General features: G+C 38.8%; 1 protein-coding gene and 1 long non-coding RNA gene across 3 annotated transcripts; both read left to right on the forward strand.

Moving 5' to 3' along the window:
* The first annotated feature begins 690 nt into the window (after nt 1-690).
* On the forward strand, nt 691-4,355 carry LOC109626836 (uncharacterized). Of its 2 annotated transcripts, none has more exons than XR_002202561.2 (4): nt 691-828; nt 1,728-1,826; nt 1,931-2,221; nt 2,720-4,355. It is a non-coding gene; the product is annotated as an uncharacterized lncRNA (long non-coding RNA). The 2 variants fall into 2 exon arrangements; XR_011239764.1 differs by having other exon boundaries at nt 1,934-2,221.
* A 682-nt stretch (nt 4,356-5,037) lies between these two features.
* On the forward strand, nt 5,038-15,284 carry fdxr (ferredoxin reductase). Its single transcript, XM_020083572.2, has 12 exons — nt 5,038-5,437; nt 6,608-6,711; nt 7,495-7,590; nt 8,921-9,043; nt 9,128-9,241; nt 9,356-9,457; nt 10,520-10,627; nt 10,967-11,051; nt 12,477-12,676; nt 12,757-12,928; nt 13,013-13,186; nt 14,809-15,284. Exons 1-12 carry the CDS (start codon nt 5,356-5,358, stop codon nt 14,937-14,939), a joined length of 1,491 nt encoding a protein of 496 aa, XP_019939131.2. The 5' UTR covers nt 5,038-5,355; the 3' UTR covers nt 14,940-15,284.
* The last annotated feature ends 251 nt before the right edge of the window (nt 15,285-15,535 follow it).

Below are 15,535 nucleotides of genomic sequence, written 5' to 3' on the forward strand. Positions count from 1 at the left end.
TGTTGTTCTTGTAGTTGTTTTAAGGGGTGGTGCTGTTTAGCTGTACTGAATTACATGGATGTTTCTGCTATAAAGCTAACCCTCATTTGTATAAATGGGATGGGCAAAGTGACAGAAACACCATAACATATAAATAAAATCTACAATTTAACAGCACTACAACCTATGTAAAATGTAAAATGTTCCCTTGTTTATAGATATATAGATAGATAGATATACTTTATTCATCCCCAAGGGGAAATTCAAGCAGTACAGACATGTGTCATAAGTACAAGTACTTTTTGACATAGAAAGAGCATGCATGTAGGATGGTAGTTGAGTTATTCAGGCAGAGCTAAGTTGAGGCAAAGTTAAAACAGAGGAGACTGGGTTGAATGTTTCAGTGATCTAAGAAGCATAAAAACATAAGACAGTACAAGGAGTAGAAGTGGCCCAGTGATAAAGTTATAAAACAGTGCAATTAATAAGTGATACAGTGATGTGAAAATGAGACTAGCTGTATGTGATCTGCAACGATAAAAGTTACTGATAAAGAATACCAGTCATCATAACCTTACACCTTTGGAGTTGTTGAACTGAAGCTTCTTGTACACAGCAGTTGTATTCTACTTCTGGTTAATGCAGTCTGTTGATGATCTCATATCTCTCACTCCTTCACCTTACTCCTCCTACCTGTATAAAACTTTATCTTGTTTACTCTCTCCCTCCACACCACTCAGATGTATCGTGTGTGTGGGCGCTCTACTTGCAGGAAATTGTCAGAGCTCAGGGATTTCAGTTTTCCCTGGGAATGGCTCCCTGATGCATAGGAAATAAGTGCTCCTCGAGGTAAGCCCCTCTTTTTCAGTACATTCATGTAAAGAGTGAGCAAAGGTGTGATCATATTGGATTTTTCACGGAAACCCATTACCTATGTTTTATGATTTTTTATGAATTTACTGTATCTTTTTTTTTAATCTTCATATTCAAGCCAGATACATTACATACAACTGTCAGTTGTTATACACCGGCTTGCAAAACTAGTTTTCTTGTTCATCCAGAACATGACAACTTGTGGCTTCAAATGGTTCATGGTCATTTGAAGGAGAGTTCCATGTGTCTGTGCTTTCATAACTGCAAAATATCACACAGATGGTTAAAGTACAATATTAAACTTCTACCCTAGGAATTAGAGGTAAGAGGCTTAAGTTACAAAAAAAACAGCATGCACCTAAAATGTGAGACCTGACTCTCTAACACTACAGTTTAGATTAAGACGTAAAGTTAATCATTAGCACAATGCCTACAGAACTATCATGCTGTTTTGGCCACTTATAATGTCAGTCACTCTTTATATTTGTATGATGTGTATTGTGTTGGTCTTGTCTTCTTGCTGAACTTGAAAATATAAAATGCAGGTATTGAATTTACGCAAAAAAAACACCCTTCTGGAAAGACTTTGACCGCCTGACACTTTAGAGGTCAGAGTACTGGTCACTGATTCCTGTTTGCTGGACGGATTCAGATGTTCGGCTTTGGCATCAGCCTCACAGTATGCTGGTTGTGTAGTTTGTCTCTGTCGACACTGCTCACCGGTTGAAAATACAAATTTGTTCCCAGCTCACTTCGTTGACATTTACATAGAAAACCATTTGATTGAGCAATTGCAACACTTGCAATTAGTTATTATATTCACCCTGAGGCACAGGGGCCCCTCATGTCTCAACAACTTTTCTTCTTTCTTTCAGATTCTAAAGACAGAGGCGCGTCCAGCATGTCCCGTGTGTGGATATGTTTGAGTCTGCTCTGCGCTGCCACCCACTCTCTACAAACCAGTGCTCCGCCAGGTATTTTTATGTTGCTAATACCATAAGTAAATACACTGGGTACTGATTTTTTAAATACGTATGAGAACATAAATCATTTCTTGCCCCTTTTCTGTGTTGTCCAGCAGTGAATATGAGGTGCAACGAAACAGTGGAAGTGGAAGCTGGAAAATCTTTGACAGTATACTGTACTGTAAATTATATTGACCAGTCAGGCTGTAGAATTACAGGTGCACAGCTGAACACAAATAGCAACGTAACACATGACTATGAAATTAAAAGTAACACTTCTGTGTTGCTGAATGTCTCAAATGTCACGAAAGACAATAACTGGACTGTGGAGGTAGAAACAGACTGTGGTTCTACCAACTTAATCCCTATCAAAGTAACAGTCAACCTCCGCAATGCTCCGGCTGGTGAGTATCTTTCAGTGTCTTAAATACAATTATTTTTGTTTTGTTAAATTGATATAGCACTGCTTAAACCACACATACAAGATACTTTACATGTTAAAACTGAAGGAAAACAATTAGAAGCAGTATGAAGATCACACAGCAATGGAGCACAGATGCATATGTAAAAAGTGTTACAGATAAGAAAAGAGTAAACAAAAGAGTATGGAGAGAATAAAACATTGTAAATTATTCAAATAGTTGTAACAGAACTAGGAGAGAGCACATCTATAAAATGTGTCTAAGAGAGATTTGAAAGAGGATCAGAACATTTGTGTGAGTGTATATGTATGTATGTGTGACTGTGAGTGTACGTGTGTATGTATGTATGTGTGCATGTATGTGTGTGTGTGTATGTATGTATGTATGTGTGTGTGTGTGTTGTGTTTGTGTATGTATGTATGTTTGTGTGTATGCATGTGAATTGTATTTAATCCAGAGGTACATGTTTTGTCTTTCCAGAGCCAAAAAAGTCAGTGCAGCCTTCTGACTGGCACACCACAGCTCCCATCATATTTTGTGTTTGTCTCTTCCTCACTGCTGGCATTTTGTACTTCCTGTTTGGAACTGACAGAGGCAGAAAAATCATCAAAAGAGAAAAGATACAGGGACAAACCCAGACTCACCATTGTCGCCTGGCAAATGCTGAAATGTACATATGATATCTGTTATGGAATTTTCATAGACACTGTCTCTTGTCCTCTCTGGGGCGGAGTGCAACAGGCAAGTGCGAGAGCTTGGCTGTTATGTAAAAAGTATTGTTACATATCGTATTTTATTTACCTGTTTTTATATTTATCAGTTACATCAGTAATCTTTGAGGTCTTTATACAGGTGGATCCATGTGAAAATATGTTTGGGTGTTGTGCAGATTAGTTTGATTTTCTTTGTTCTCTTTGATTAAAATACAATGTGATTTATATATTAGCCTTTTGTTGTAGCTGGTCAAGGTGAAGCTACACTCTTTTTTTATAAAAGGTTCTCTAGAAGCCAAGCCCTTCAAGGAGACCTATTATGCTCGTTTTGGGGGTTGCTAACTTTAATTTGGGGCATTACTTGAAAAGTTTTTACTTTTTGGAAATCCCATTCTGCTGTGACTGGCCAGCTGGTGATCAGTCAGGACGAGAGGAAGCTGTGAACAGACAACGCTGCAATTAAACACAACACTAACAGTTATTTTTAATCATACAGGTATAATTTTAAAGATGTAAAAGATAACAGTTACGAGGAAAAAAGATTTTGGTACAGACTAAAGGGACAAATGCAAGTGTTTATTTAGAACATAAGCACTGACTTTAGTTTTCAGATAATAAATAGAATGACAAAGGTGACGGAGAATTTGAAACCTTTTTTTTAATCATCCCTAAAAATGTGCTTTTATTTGATATATATATAATCTTATTTTGCAAAAGACACTTGTGTTTCTTTTATCTTTTTCTTTAGCCCTTACTTGTAACTGTATTATTTTATCAGTTGTCTTATATTTCTTGTATGATTTAATTAGCTTTTTAAAATTTTAAATGAAATTGAATTAATTTGCTTCTTGTCTTTGATGTTTTGTATTCTGGTTTTCACTTGTCCTGTGAAGCACTTTGTAACAGCTGTTGTGAAAGGTGCTATGTAATTAAAGTTATTATTATTATTATTATTATTATAGTTATTATTAATTGTATAACATAGGACAAGATGGAGAATATCCTATTCAGTAGTAGTGGTAAAAGTATAAAATAGCATAAAATAATGATACTTTAAAGTACCTGAAAACTGTACTTCAGTACAATATTTGACAAGATGTACTTTACTTTGCATAACTGTCTCACAGTTAATTTCCGCCCCTTTTTAATCCATTAAACATTGGTGATAGAGTCATTCGTTTTATTTCCTTTTGGACAAATAAGTTTTGTTTGGCAGAAAAGTGAGTGAGCTGCCACTTAATGTGTGGTGTAGAGAAGTGACGCATGTGAATCGTGGTGTAAAAGACTGCAGAGCGAGCTTTCTTTTCAGTTTCAAATATGTTTGCTTGACTTTTTGAGTTTTACTAAATGCAGGTATTTGTTTCCCTTGTGTCCAATAAATATATTTTGAACAATCAAACAAATGTGTAATACAGTTTTCTGTCTGACTTGAATGAAAATGTTGCGCTTGTAAAATCCATCTTTCAGTTGATGCATTAAAATGACATATTTACCACTTGACAGCTGCAAAACCGTATGTATCTCATATGCAAACAAATAATCATTTGTGTTGGAATAAAATAATTTAGAATCTGAGAGAATATAAATTATTATGAAGGGCCGTCAGGGACATTATTCAGAATTACCTCTCACACACATGTGAAATGCTCTTACATACACTACTGAAACTCTCTCACATAAACAACTGAAAAATTATTTGCTCACATATACAAGTCAAATGCTCTCATACATACAACTGAATTGCTCTCATATAATATATAATAAATATATAGATTAAATCCTCTCATTATTTACCCATCATTATTCTGATGGAGGGGTGGGTGAAGTGTTTGAGTCCACAAAACACTTTTGTTGCAGTGTTGCAGCCAAATCCAATATAATTGCAAAGTGAAACAAATGTATGGCCTCCCAGAGAAAGTGTTTAAAAACTAATGTTAAGGTTTTTTCCCTTCTACTCACTGATTCTGGCCTGAAACAATGAGTAATCCTCTTTTTCTACTTTGCTCCAATCGTAATTTGTATTTATAATATTCATATTAAAAATCACTTAGGTACATTTCCTGTGGAACTGAAGTGCTCCACTGCCGGTTTCCCCCGGCCTGTAGCGGGTGTAACACACGGCGCAGCCTTGAAAACAGTCCTGACAATGATGATAACTTAATATTTGTTTATTACAATAATCGCAGTCGGGGGCGCGTAGCGGCGGTTAGTGGTTAGCATTGGATGGCTAGCTGGGGGAGCTCGAACACACGGGACAGACGGACTGACTGACCGAAGCTCACAGCACCGACGAGAGCAGCTGCAGGGGAAACAGCAGGTAAACACCGACACCCCGGGGGCTGACTATTTACTGGTCTCAAGCCGAACTGCTCGTCTGGAGCCAGGGAGGGAAAAGAAGTGAAGATGAGCGGCCACAAGTTTCTGTTGTCCAGGCTGAAGCTGTGGACGCCGGGGAGGAGCAGGTGGTTGAGTCCGCTTCATGGTGGTGAGTGAACAGATGTTTCATGTTCAACCTGAAGCTCCATCAGTTCAGTGCTGCCCATACTGTGCGGACGGAGCACGCACCAAACCCAATGCAAAGTTCAGTCAATTATGATTCGTTTAAGTTGCTTATTGTCAGAACCTAATACCTCTTCTCGAAGATGATGCGTAACCTTTAACTACGGACTTCACTCGGTAATTCAGTTTACACCAAATGTTCCAAGATGTATGAACTGTGAGGCAACAACTTAATGCCCGATTCGTCATTCAAACACATTGAACACTACAGAGACCTCATTCAGTATCTATTTATTTAGATGTGGAGGAAGTACTCAAACAAGAAGTACAAGTACAAATATGTAGATAATATGTACTCAAGTAACGGTCCATTACATCATTGACTGTGCTTACTGCACTCATTATGGTTGTTATTATTATTAGTGATGCTAACGACTATAATTGTTCTATTCACTTTTACTAGAAATAATTGCTGTAAAATAGTTATTATAGATATGTGCAATGTTGTAACAGTATTGCACATAATGTGATATTGAAATTGCATGGATAGAAATGGTCATTGCACAGTTAAGTAAGATATATATAGATATATATATATATATCTATTTTAAGCGGGGCTTGACAAGATTTTCATAAACAACGGCCGCAGAAAGAAAAAAAAACCATCTCTTCCGTTGTGGTTGTGTTTCCATTATGTGGCTTTTGTAGATGTGTAGTGGTCTGCATTTGTGTTCTTGTGTGAGACGTCTTTGTCACCGTTAGAAAGTAATATATTTGTTGATATATGTTGTGGAATAAAAGCACCCAAAAAAAAAAAAAAAAATAGTAACAGTACAGATACATGGAACATGTACTAAAGTACAGTAACAAAGTAAACATACTTTGTTACATCCTCCACTCATAATAGGCAACTGGACTTTTTTTTTCTACACATGAAGACATCATGTGGTGTATGACTGAGAAGTTTCACTGATATTAAGAACTTTGTATTAACGTTGGTATCCCAGGTTGAACTGCTCATGAACTTGCCTAATGACTTATCTTACACTCAAAGAAGACATTTCACTTGCATGTTCAGGCCGTTCAGGATTTCTTTATAATCTACTGCAGGATTTGCTGTTTGTTTTCATCTGTTTTCTCTCTGTTGATTGTGCAGTTGTAACTAGGGGTGGAACAGCCTCTCTTTACTCCAGCAGCCCAAAGGTGTGTATCGTAGGAAGTGGTCCAGCAGGTTTCTACACAGCACAGCACTTGATCAAGGTAGGTCCATATTGGGTCATATTGATGCAACCTTTTTATTGCAGTGTAAATCATTAGATAGTCATGTACAGTGCATCACTTTCATGTTCATGTTCAGCAGTCTGATTCTGTTGATGTGATTTTTCATAATTCGTTTTTTAAGAAACTGTTCCAATAAGAAGACTAACTAACACTAACGTAGGACAAACTGTAAAATCAGTAGGTAGCAGATCAAATCTGAACCCACACAAAATAGCTTATTCAAATAAAAGCACTTCCAACAGTAACTATCATTCAGTCCCATGTTTTACGGTTTAACTGCTCTTTAATACCGTGACTATACCTCCAGCATAGTGTGGCTTTGAGCTAAATTCTAATGTGAGCATGCTAACATGATCATATTAGCATGTATGTGTGCATGGCAGGTATGATGTTGAAAGTGATACTGCTGATATGTTTACTGAGCTGTAAAATAATTATATGACTTTAGTGAAATACACCAGTGCAGGTTTTAAAATTACATTCTTAAAATATTTATTAAAAAAATCAAAACATGGCATTTAACGCCACAGAGTATTTCAAAACATCTCTGTGGGCATTTAGTTGTGATCCTTAGGGTTTGGAAAAGGGTCTGGCAAATGCATTATGCCAATGAGTGTCCTCATTAAGATAGAAGTACAAGAATGTGTTGGTGTTATCTTGTCATGGATCATGGTCCCATCAGAAGTCTTCTTTAATATTTGCAACAACTATCATAAAGATATTTTACATTTGTGTCTGTTTTTCTCTTGTTTGTCTCCTCAGGCTCGTCAAGATGTTGAGGTGGACATTTATGAGCGTCTGCCCGTCCCCTTCGGCCTGGTCCGGTTCGGAGTGGCCCCAGATCATCCTGAAGTCAAGGTCTCTATCTCTAATGAGAAGTGATGGATCACAGTCAATTGCCCAATACAGGACTCTGTTTCCACCCAGCTAGATTTCAGTTATGTGCTGTTTTGTGTGATGCTTTGATAATTACAATATAATCTGTTTGTCTTCTCTGATCGCGAGCTGTGTCTTCCACCTTGTCGGAAAAATTCCTTCACATGAATAATGCGAAAGCACCAGTGACTCAATCAGGAGAACGTTACCATGGAATGTAGACTTACTGAATGAGACTATGAGATCGCATTTTGGCAGAGTGTGAGATCACCTGAGGTGATGTGATGTGTGTAATACAATAACTGAAACTGTGGAAATCTTGGCTCGGTAGCTCGGGAAATTCCCACATAAATTTCCGTTAGACAGGGAGGTGAAAAGAAATGAAAAGTGAACAGGGTGAGGACAGAACAAACACGGAACAAACCGAAAGTTGCTTGACGTTGTAATTAGCCCAACAAAACCTTTAATGGCTTTGGTCAGGGTAAAGAGGGAAGTCAAAAAGGTGACTGTTACAAAGGAGACAGATCTTTACATCCAAATCATTCCACACACATGTGTTTGAAGAAACTATCTTCAAACAAGTAGTAATATTTTTCAAGTGCTAACACTGGTCAACTATTTATTTTACTAAAACCTTTTCTTAAACTCTAACCAAGTATTTTTTTTTATGTGACAGTTTAATGGTTTATCATTAAGGGGATACTTAAAATTTAAGGGAGCCCATCAGATCTTGATGAACCAATTATTTCAGTTGAAAATCTTTACTGATGTACATTGCATGATTTGCTGAGAGCAAAATGATGTAACAACTGTCAATGGAAACCAAAATCAACCCATTGAGGGCCTGATTCAAAGCCATACAGAAAATATTAAGTAACAAATTTAAATCACAGGCTAAACAACTTGCATGAATTTCAGAACAGCAACTCATAATTTGACTCGGTAATGTGCATGGCCTCTGCATGCCTGTATGCACTCCAGACAACGTCTAGGCATGCTCCTGATGATTTGACGATTGTATTCCTGGGAGATCTCCTCCCAGACCTGGATCAGATAACATTACGGTTAGTGGCATCAATACCTTTATCATCCAGGAACTGCCGACACACTTTACCCAACAGCAGTCAGGGTACCATTGGCTATGACATGGAGGTCTGTGCGACCCTCAAAGGATATGCCTCCCCTGTAATGAAATACCTCTAGTCATCGTTGAACTGAATGAATCGCTGATTCAGTCTTGTTGTTCTACAGGAGCGATAAATCCATTTTTAGTCTATTTATTTTAACACATCCGATCTTTATACATCCTCAGAACGTCATCAACACATTCACGCAGACGGCCAATCATTCACGATGTAGCTTCTATGGTAATGTCAATGTGGGGAAGGATGTGAGTGTGAAGGAGCTGCAGGAAGCCTACCATGCAGTCGTACTGGTAAGAACACAACTATCTGCGCTGTAACTCACCTTTAAATAAAATTCATGAGAATCTTTATGCATTGTGTCTGTGTTATTGCAGAGTTATGGGGCAGAGGGGAACAGGAGAATAGGAGTCCCAGGAGAGGACTTGGCTGGCGTGCACTCTGCCAAAGACTTTGTGGGCTGGTACAACGGGTTGCCTATCTGTCAAGAGGTAGGCATTACAGTGATTGTTTCCCATAAACCATGTGGATTGTTATAAGACCTTTCAGGGTTTTTTCCTCCTGCGTTTCTTTCCCATCACTCACATCTTTCACTTTCTGTTCAGCTGAGTCCAGACCTGAGCTGTGAAACAGCTGTCGTTCTGGGTCAAGGTAACGTGGCTCTGGATGTGGCGAGGGTCCTGCTCTCGCCCATTGACATTTTAAAGGTGAGTATAGCAATGGATAAAAGCAAAGTAACCACAAAGCATGATCATCAATTTGAAAGACTCATGAAGGATTAATGAAGACAAAAAAGATGGTTTTAATATAGCCATTTTCAGACATAAGAGAATGTCTGCAGAATTGGGTCCGGACTTACTCCGCAGTTTGCCTTCCACTGTTGAGCAATCAGGTGACAGGTTGTGCAGCCGCAGGATGTAAAATTTTCGTTGTGATAACGTGTTTTCTTAACAGCAGCCACCCACATCGGCCCTTATCACCAAATCTTTCTTGACATCTTCATGTGTCTTTAACGTTTTTGACTAGTCTTATTCATCCTGAGATATTTGTTTTTTTTGTGTGTGTTTGTTAAAAATGTAATCAACACTCGCTGACGACCCTCCAGGGGATCCTCTGCTGTGTTCTCACACCGGCTCGTTCAAGCTTTATACAGCGTTTTTACTAGGGGCTGGTCGAAGAAACTCTGGAGAAAGTCAGGAGACTCTCACTCGGACATTTGCGCTCACAAACCACCCCTTGTACACACATACCACAGAATGATTCTCTGCAGCTCAGCACATGTCTGATTCGGATTTTTAAGATTTCTGAGAGGGATAAAAAGCTAAATTCAGGATGAGAGGAAACAGACCAGGTTACAGTAGCATATCACCCACTTTCTTGATGCGTTGATCTTAATCTAAATGCCAGCTGCACAACATGGGATTGAGATAAAAACCAGGTGGGCATATGAAGGAATACAGAAAAATAAAATTTGGCAGTCACATGATTTAGGATCCAATCCAATAGCTCTGTTTTGTGCTAGACTTCATTATATTATGAGCTGTTTTGAAACATCTCTCAACAGTTCAGTCACCATTCACTATGACCTCAGTGCTAAAACATAAATCATAAATCAATTAAAGACCATATTCACATGGCGGACATTTTCCTCTGATAAATGTTTTACTGCAGTGATCCAGGTTAATAAGTCATCTCAGAAATGATTGGAGTTTCTGAGGGCGTGTTATTGAAAAGACTGATGGAAAATGTCTATTTATTCTTTATTGCAGAAGACTGACATCACCCAGCCTGCTCTGGAGGCTCTGGCAGAGAGCTACATCCGCAGGGTGCTGATAATTGGCAGAAGAGGGCCAGTACAAGTCGCTTGCACAATCAAGGTGTGTGAGAAAAAGTGGAGTAAATACCTTTGACCTGTATAGAGAAGAAAAACAACTCCAACTGCCATTAACCAGCACTTTGTTTTAGAAATGCAACATGCCTTTCACAGTAACCAGAATGAGATCAGTGCCAAGTCACATGTATGACAGTCACATCTCCCAGAACTCTGCTTAAGTAGTTTTTGCTTAATCCTGCTCACAATCAGACAGAGGTGGAAACATAACCCCCTTTGCAGTGGTAAAAAGCCAGAACAGTCCTTTAAACAACACTGTGACATTTTCTAACCCTACCTTCAATGTTTTATTTTCTTCATCTTGTTATGTTCTCCTGGTCCGCAGGAGTTTAGAGAAATGGTGAACCTGCCAGGCACCAGACCTGAGATGGTGGTGGCTGATTTCGAGGGCGTCCCAGAGGCTCTTAAAGGTCTGAAATAATATTTTATCATAATACTTTTCCTCTTCAGGTGGTGGTTGCCTCATCCACCTGGTCCTAACAAAGCCTAAGAATTTGAGTATATCACATTTTAAGTCAATTTCATTCTTTTTCCTTTTTTTTTTTCTTACCCCACAAGCAGTAAAAACACATGAAATTACTACATGTGCTGAAAGTAGGTGTTCACAAGACATTAGTGTTCAAGACTGTCCAATGTGGTTAACAGACTGTTGAATGTTCTCTTGTTGAAAATGTTTCCTGTTGGAGTAAGATGCTGCAGCTCTGTCCTCGTGCCCTTTTTGTTTTTTCCTCATCCTTATCGGAGAAACGACATTGAGCTGAGTGATGTTTACAGCGATAACATCCTCCTCGTCTCTGTTCATGGTTAAATGAGAACCTTGATCTACAGTGAGTTAAGGACGATGTTAGAAACTGGTGGTTTGTGTCTTTTATTTTGTTTCCAGATGTTACACACATGAGTGGACGTTTCTAAACACCAGTGAGTCCAAACAATTTTCCAAAAAGAAAACAAATCGGCTGATTTTAAAATTAAAAAAATACATTTTACATTAAAAAAAGTTATACAAATTTGGATATATTTGTATTTTGTTTTTATTTATAGTTATTTATAATAAAGTTTATGGTTAAATAGTAAAATATCACTGCAAAGTTTTTGGAAAATGTATATAGGTCGATATATCAGTATCAGTAATGTTTTACTTTATTGGCATCAGCCTCCAAAGATCCATACTGATCGGGCTCTAAAACAAACTGGAGTTTTTACAGCAGAGGTGTGGATTCATAGATCTTGTTTTTCTTGATTGGTAGAATGTCAAAAACAATTCTGGTGCTCTTCAGTCTGAGGATCCAATAGGTTCACGTTCCACCTTGTCAATACTGATCATCTGACCACTTGGTGTAAAACAGCTCAAAGACGGCCATTTATACTTTATATAAGAGCGTATACACTGAAACACACAGGCATGTTTTTACTGTTGCTGTGATGTGATTTAATAGCCATGAGATATAAAAAGCTTGATAACTTACCACCTTCTTCAGTGCCTCATATTCCTTCAACTTGATGAACAAATAAAATAAGTTTCCCCTGGGTTTTAGTCAAGACAACTTTGGAGCATTTTATATAATATGTACATATGTAATATGACCCAATAACAGGTCAAATTGGTTCTAAAGCAGCCACTTTGTTTTTAATAAAATGTTTCTGGTATTTAAATAATAAGTCTAAAAATCAAACAGTGTCTGATTAAGGAAACTTTTCTGTGCAGTCAGACGAAGTACTTTTCTGTCTAGCAGTAAAAAGATTAAACACACGCCATATTCATGCATTAAAAGCACTTCTGAAGGAATAGGTTCTGAGTATTCAATAATTGAGTCGGATAATCTCTGCTGCGTCAGATTTGCCGAGGCCCAGGAAGCGTCTGACGGAGCTGATGTTGAAGACGGCCCTGGAGACCCCCGGGGAGAAGGAGCAGGAGAGACGAAGCAAGGCCTCCCGCACGTGGGGATTTCGATTCTTCCGGAGCCCCGTCGAGGTCCTGGCCGACCCCGAGCACAACAGAACAGCTGGCATCCGACTGGCGGTCAACAGGCTGGAGGTAAACGGATTCTCTGTGTAGACGTGCATGTGTAGCTGCTACATAAGCTTGGTTCAAGTTGGTTCCCTCTCTGCGACCAGGGTTCAGGTGAAGGGGCCCGTGCAGTGCTCACTGGAGAAGTGGAGGATGTCAGCTGTGGTCTGGTCATCAGCAGCATCGGCTACAAAAGCCTTCCCATCGATCCATCGGTGCCGTTTGACTCCCACAAAGCCATCGTCCCGAACACCATGGGCCGCGTTCAACAAACTACAGGTACTGTATTCAATATGTGTATGAACGTGTGTATGTGCACATGCGTATCAAACAAGATGAATAGTGAATCCATGTTTCTTTTAGGTTTATATTGTAGTGGCTGGCTGAAAACCGGCCCCACTGGTGTGATAGGCACGACTATGAACAACAGTTTTGACACAGCTCGATCGTTACTGGAGGACATGGAGTCAGGAACGCTGGATGTGTCTGCTGCCAAGTCTGGTTCACAAACCATCAGTGCTCTGCTGGAAGACAGAGGTAATCCACTCGGCACTCACATGTTTGCTGTGCTCTATTATCTGACCTGGGAGTTCAAAGGACGTGGTCACTTCTCTGAGATAGTTTGAATCACACTGTGTCTTGTCAAACTGCACAATATTTTGTTGTCTCCACCAAGGAGGTTTTGTTTTCTCCCCTGTTTGTTGGTTTGCTGGACTCATGCCACTCATACCACACACCTGGACACAGCACTGGTCACTGAAGGAACTCTTCCTCACTGCCCTCATCCACAACATCACTAGCCACGCCTATAGGTGCAGTCTACCCCCAGTGCTGCTTCACATATTCTGGTGATCATAATGCACAGATTCAATGTGCCCCAGGGGTCGGCTTTAGATCCAATTTTGTTATATCTCTTATACATTCTGCCCCTCGGTCACATCATAAACAAGCATGGTGTTTCATTTCATTTTTACGCTGATGATGCGCAGTTGTACCTGCCTGTTAGACCCACAGAGCCTGGTATACTGAGTTCTTTAAACAACTCTCTTCCTGAGACTTAGAACTGGATGTCCAGGATCTTTCCACAGCTGAACCCAGACAAAACTGAGATCATTTGAATTGGAGCTGAGCACATGTCAAAACAAACACTGCCATCTGCAGGTCTGTTAGTGGACCACATCAAATCTGCTGCGAAGAACCTTGGTCTGGTCTGAGTCAGCGATCTCTTAATTCTATTTTTAAAAATTAATTTATAAAAATATTGTCTTTTAATATTTGCGATTCCTTCATTTTTTATGTGCTCATGATTTAACTTGTTTTATTTTGCTGCCCTTGTAAAGCACTTTTTAACTGTAAATGCTCTATAAATAAAGTCATTAGTTATTGTTTGAGCAAGAATGTGGAAAAAACAGATTATCACGAAACTAAATGGAAGGATGTGGTATGAGTCAGGGAAGAACATAATATTTTGGTGCAGATCCAGATCAGGGACTTTTTTTAACATTAGGATTGCGAGATAGCATAGCGTATTACAACATGTGAGATTGGGAATGTTTCCCAGGAAATATTTTATAGATTCAGGGGACTGATATTAATGCGAGCACAATTTAGTGCAGATCTACATAAAAATGCACATCTTGTTAACGTAAATATGTTTTTATAGGGGAACTGTTGGGCCTCATGCAGGCTACTGAGTGCCATTCTAATATCTGATATCTCTACACACAGTTGGCAGTTTATTAGGTACACCTAAATAAAACTAATGTAGTCTAACCCTTGGAACTCTGTAATTTATCTGACAGTCTGAAAGCACACACACACACAAATTCTCACTTGGTCCTGGAATTTCACGAGATAGCTTATATGGTTTTTTTTAAACAGGGTATATTTGCAAGTCACACTGTCTCCAAAAATAGTTGCAGCCAAGAGCCCTGTCAAGGTAAATGTGACCTCACAAAACCCTTTTTGGACTTGAATGTATTTTCTTGAGATCATCTAGAGCGAATCCTTAAAAATGTGGCACAACTGCTCATTTAGACTAATGGATAATTAGATTTACCACAGCAACCATGCAATTACCAAATTGTAGTTTGTCTGATGACTAAAAAAAATACAATCAAGCCAGATCCTAATGTGATTTTATCTCCTCTTGTTCACAGGAGTGAAACCAGTGACTTTCTCAGCCTGGGAGAAGATCAACAGTGTGGAGAAGAGGAGAGGTGACGCTGTGGGAAAACCCAGAGAGAAACTACTGACTGTGGAGGAAATGCTGGAGGTGGCTCGAGCATAACAAAGTGTGTCCAGGTAAACACTGGACATAACAGCAGGGGACCTTAGTGGGCACAGAAGACAATCAGCATTATGAAGTACTCAACGTGGAATTCATTATGTACAGATGGCACACAATGAAAACAAGCTGGTACTGTTTTTACCTCGTATTTCATTTTTTTCCTCAAGTCAACTTAAACACTGAAAGACTTCAATTACAATGTACATTGAATGATAATAATTAACTTTTGTACTGAGATTTACTGCATGATTAAGAGTGATATCTATGTAGTAGCCAAAAAAACCTTTGCACTTAATCATTGTCATGATTAACTTTTATAGAAAATAAATGATATTTTTATTCCCATCTTTGAGTGTCATTGCTCGCTGACTTCCTAAGAAAGTTTGTTGACCGAGGGTTCATTGTAAAGCGATGGTGGTTGAAGAATAGAAACTAAAATACAATGAATGTCACCAGCAATACACTTAAGAGCAGAATGGTGACATCAGGGTTTAAGAATGGAGGCATAGACTAGAAAGTCCAAAGGGAAACTTCCATAGTGTCAGTTGCATTTCTTTAAAAGAAATCAAATACAAACAGATCAAACGTGATGTCCA

Source organism: Paralichthys olivaceus, chromosome 21 (assembly GCF_024713975.1).
Source record: "Paralichthys olivaceus isolate ysfri-2021 chromosome 21, ASM2471397v2, whole genome shotgun sequence".
In the NCBI taxonomy this organism is placed as follows: Eukaryota; Metazoa; Chordata; class Actinopteri; order Pleuronectiformes; family Paralichthyidae; genus Paralichthys; species Paralichthys olivaceus.

What these genes read in the sequence shown, in the direction of transcription:
- fdxr (XM_020083572.2), top strand. Translation starts at nt 5,356, where the DNA reads ATGAGCGGCCACAAGTTTCTGTTGTCCAGGCTGAAGCTGTGGACGCCG. An exon ending in GTTGAGTCCGCTTCATGGTG is followed by an intron (nt 5,438 to 6,607) that starts GTGAGTGAACAG and finishes TTGATTGTGCAG; the next exon opens with TTGTAACTAGGGGTGGAACA. An exon ending in CAGATCATCCTGAAGTCAAG is followed by an intron (nt 7,591 to 8,920) that starts GTCTCTATCTCT and finishes ATACATCCTCAG; the next exon opens with AACGTCATCAACACATTCAC.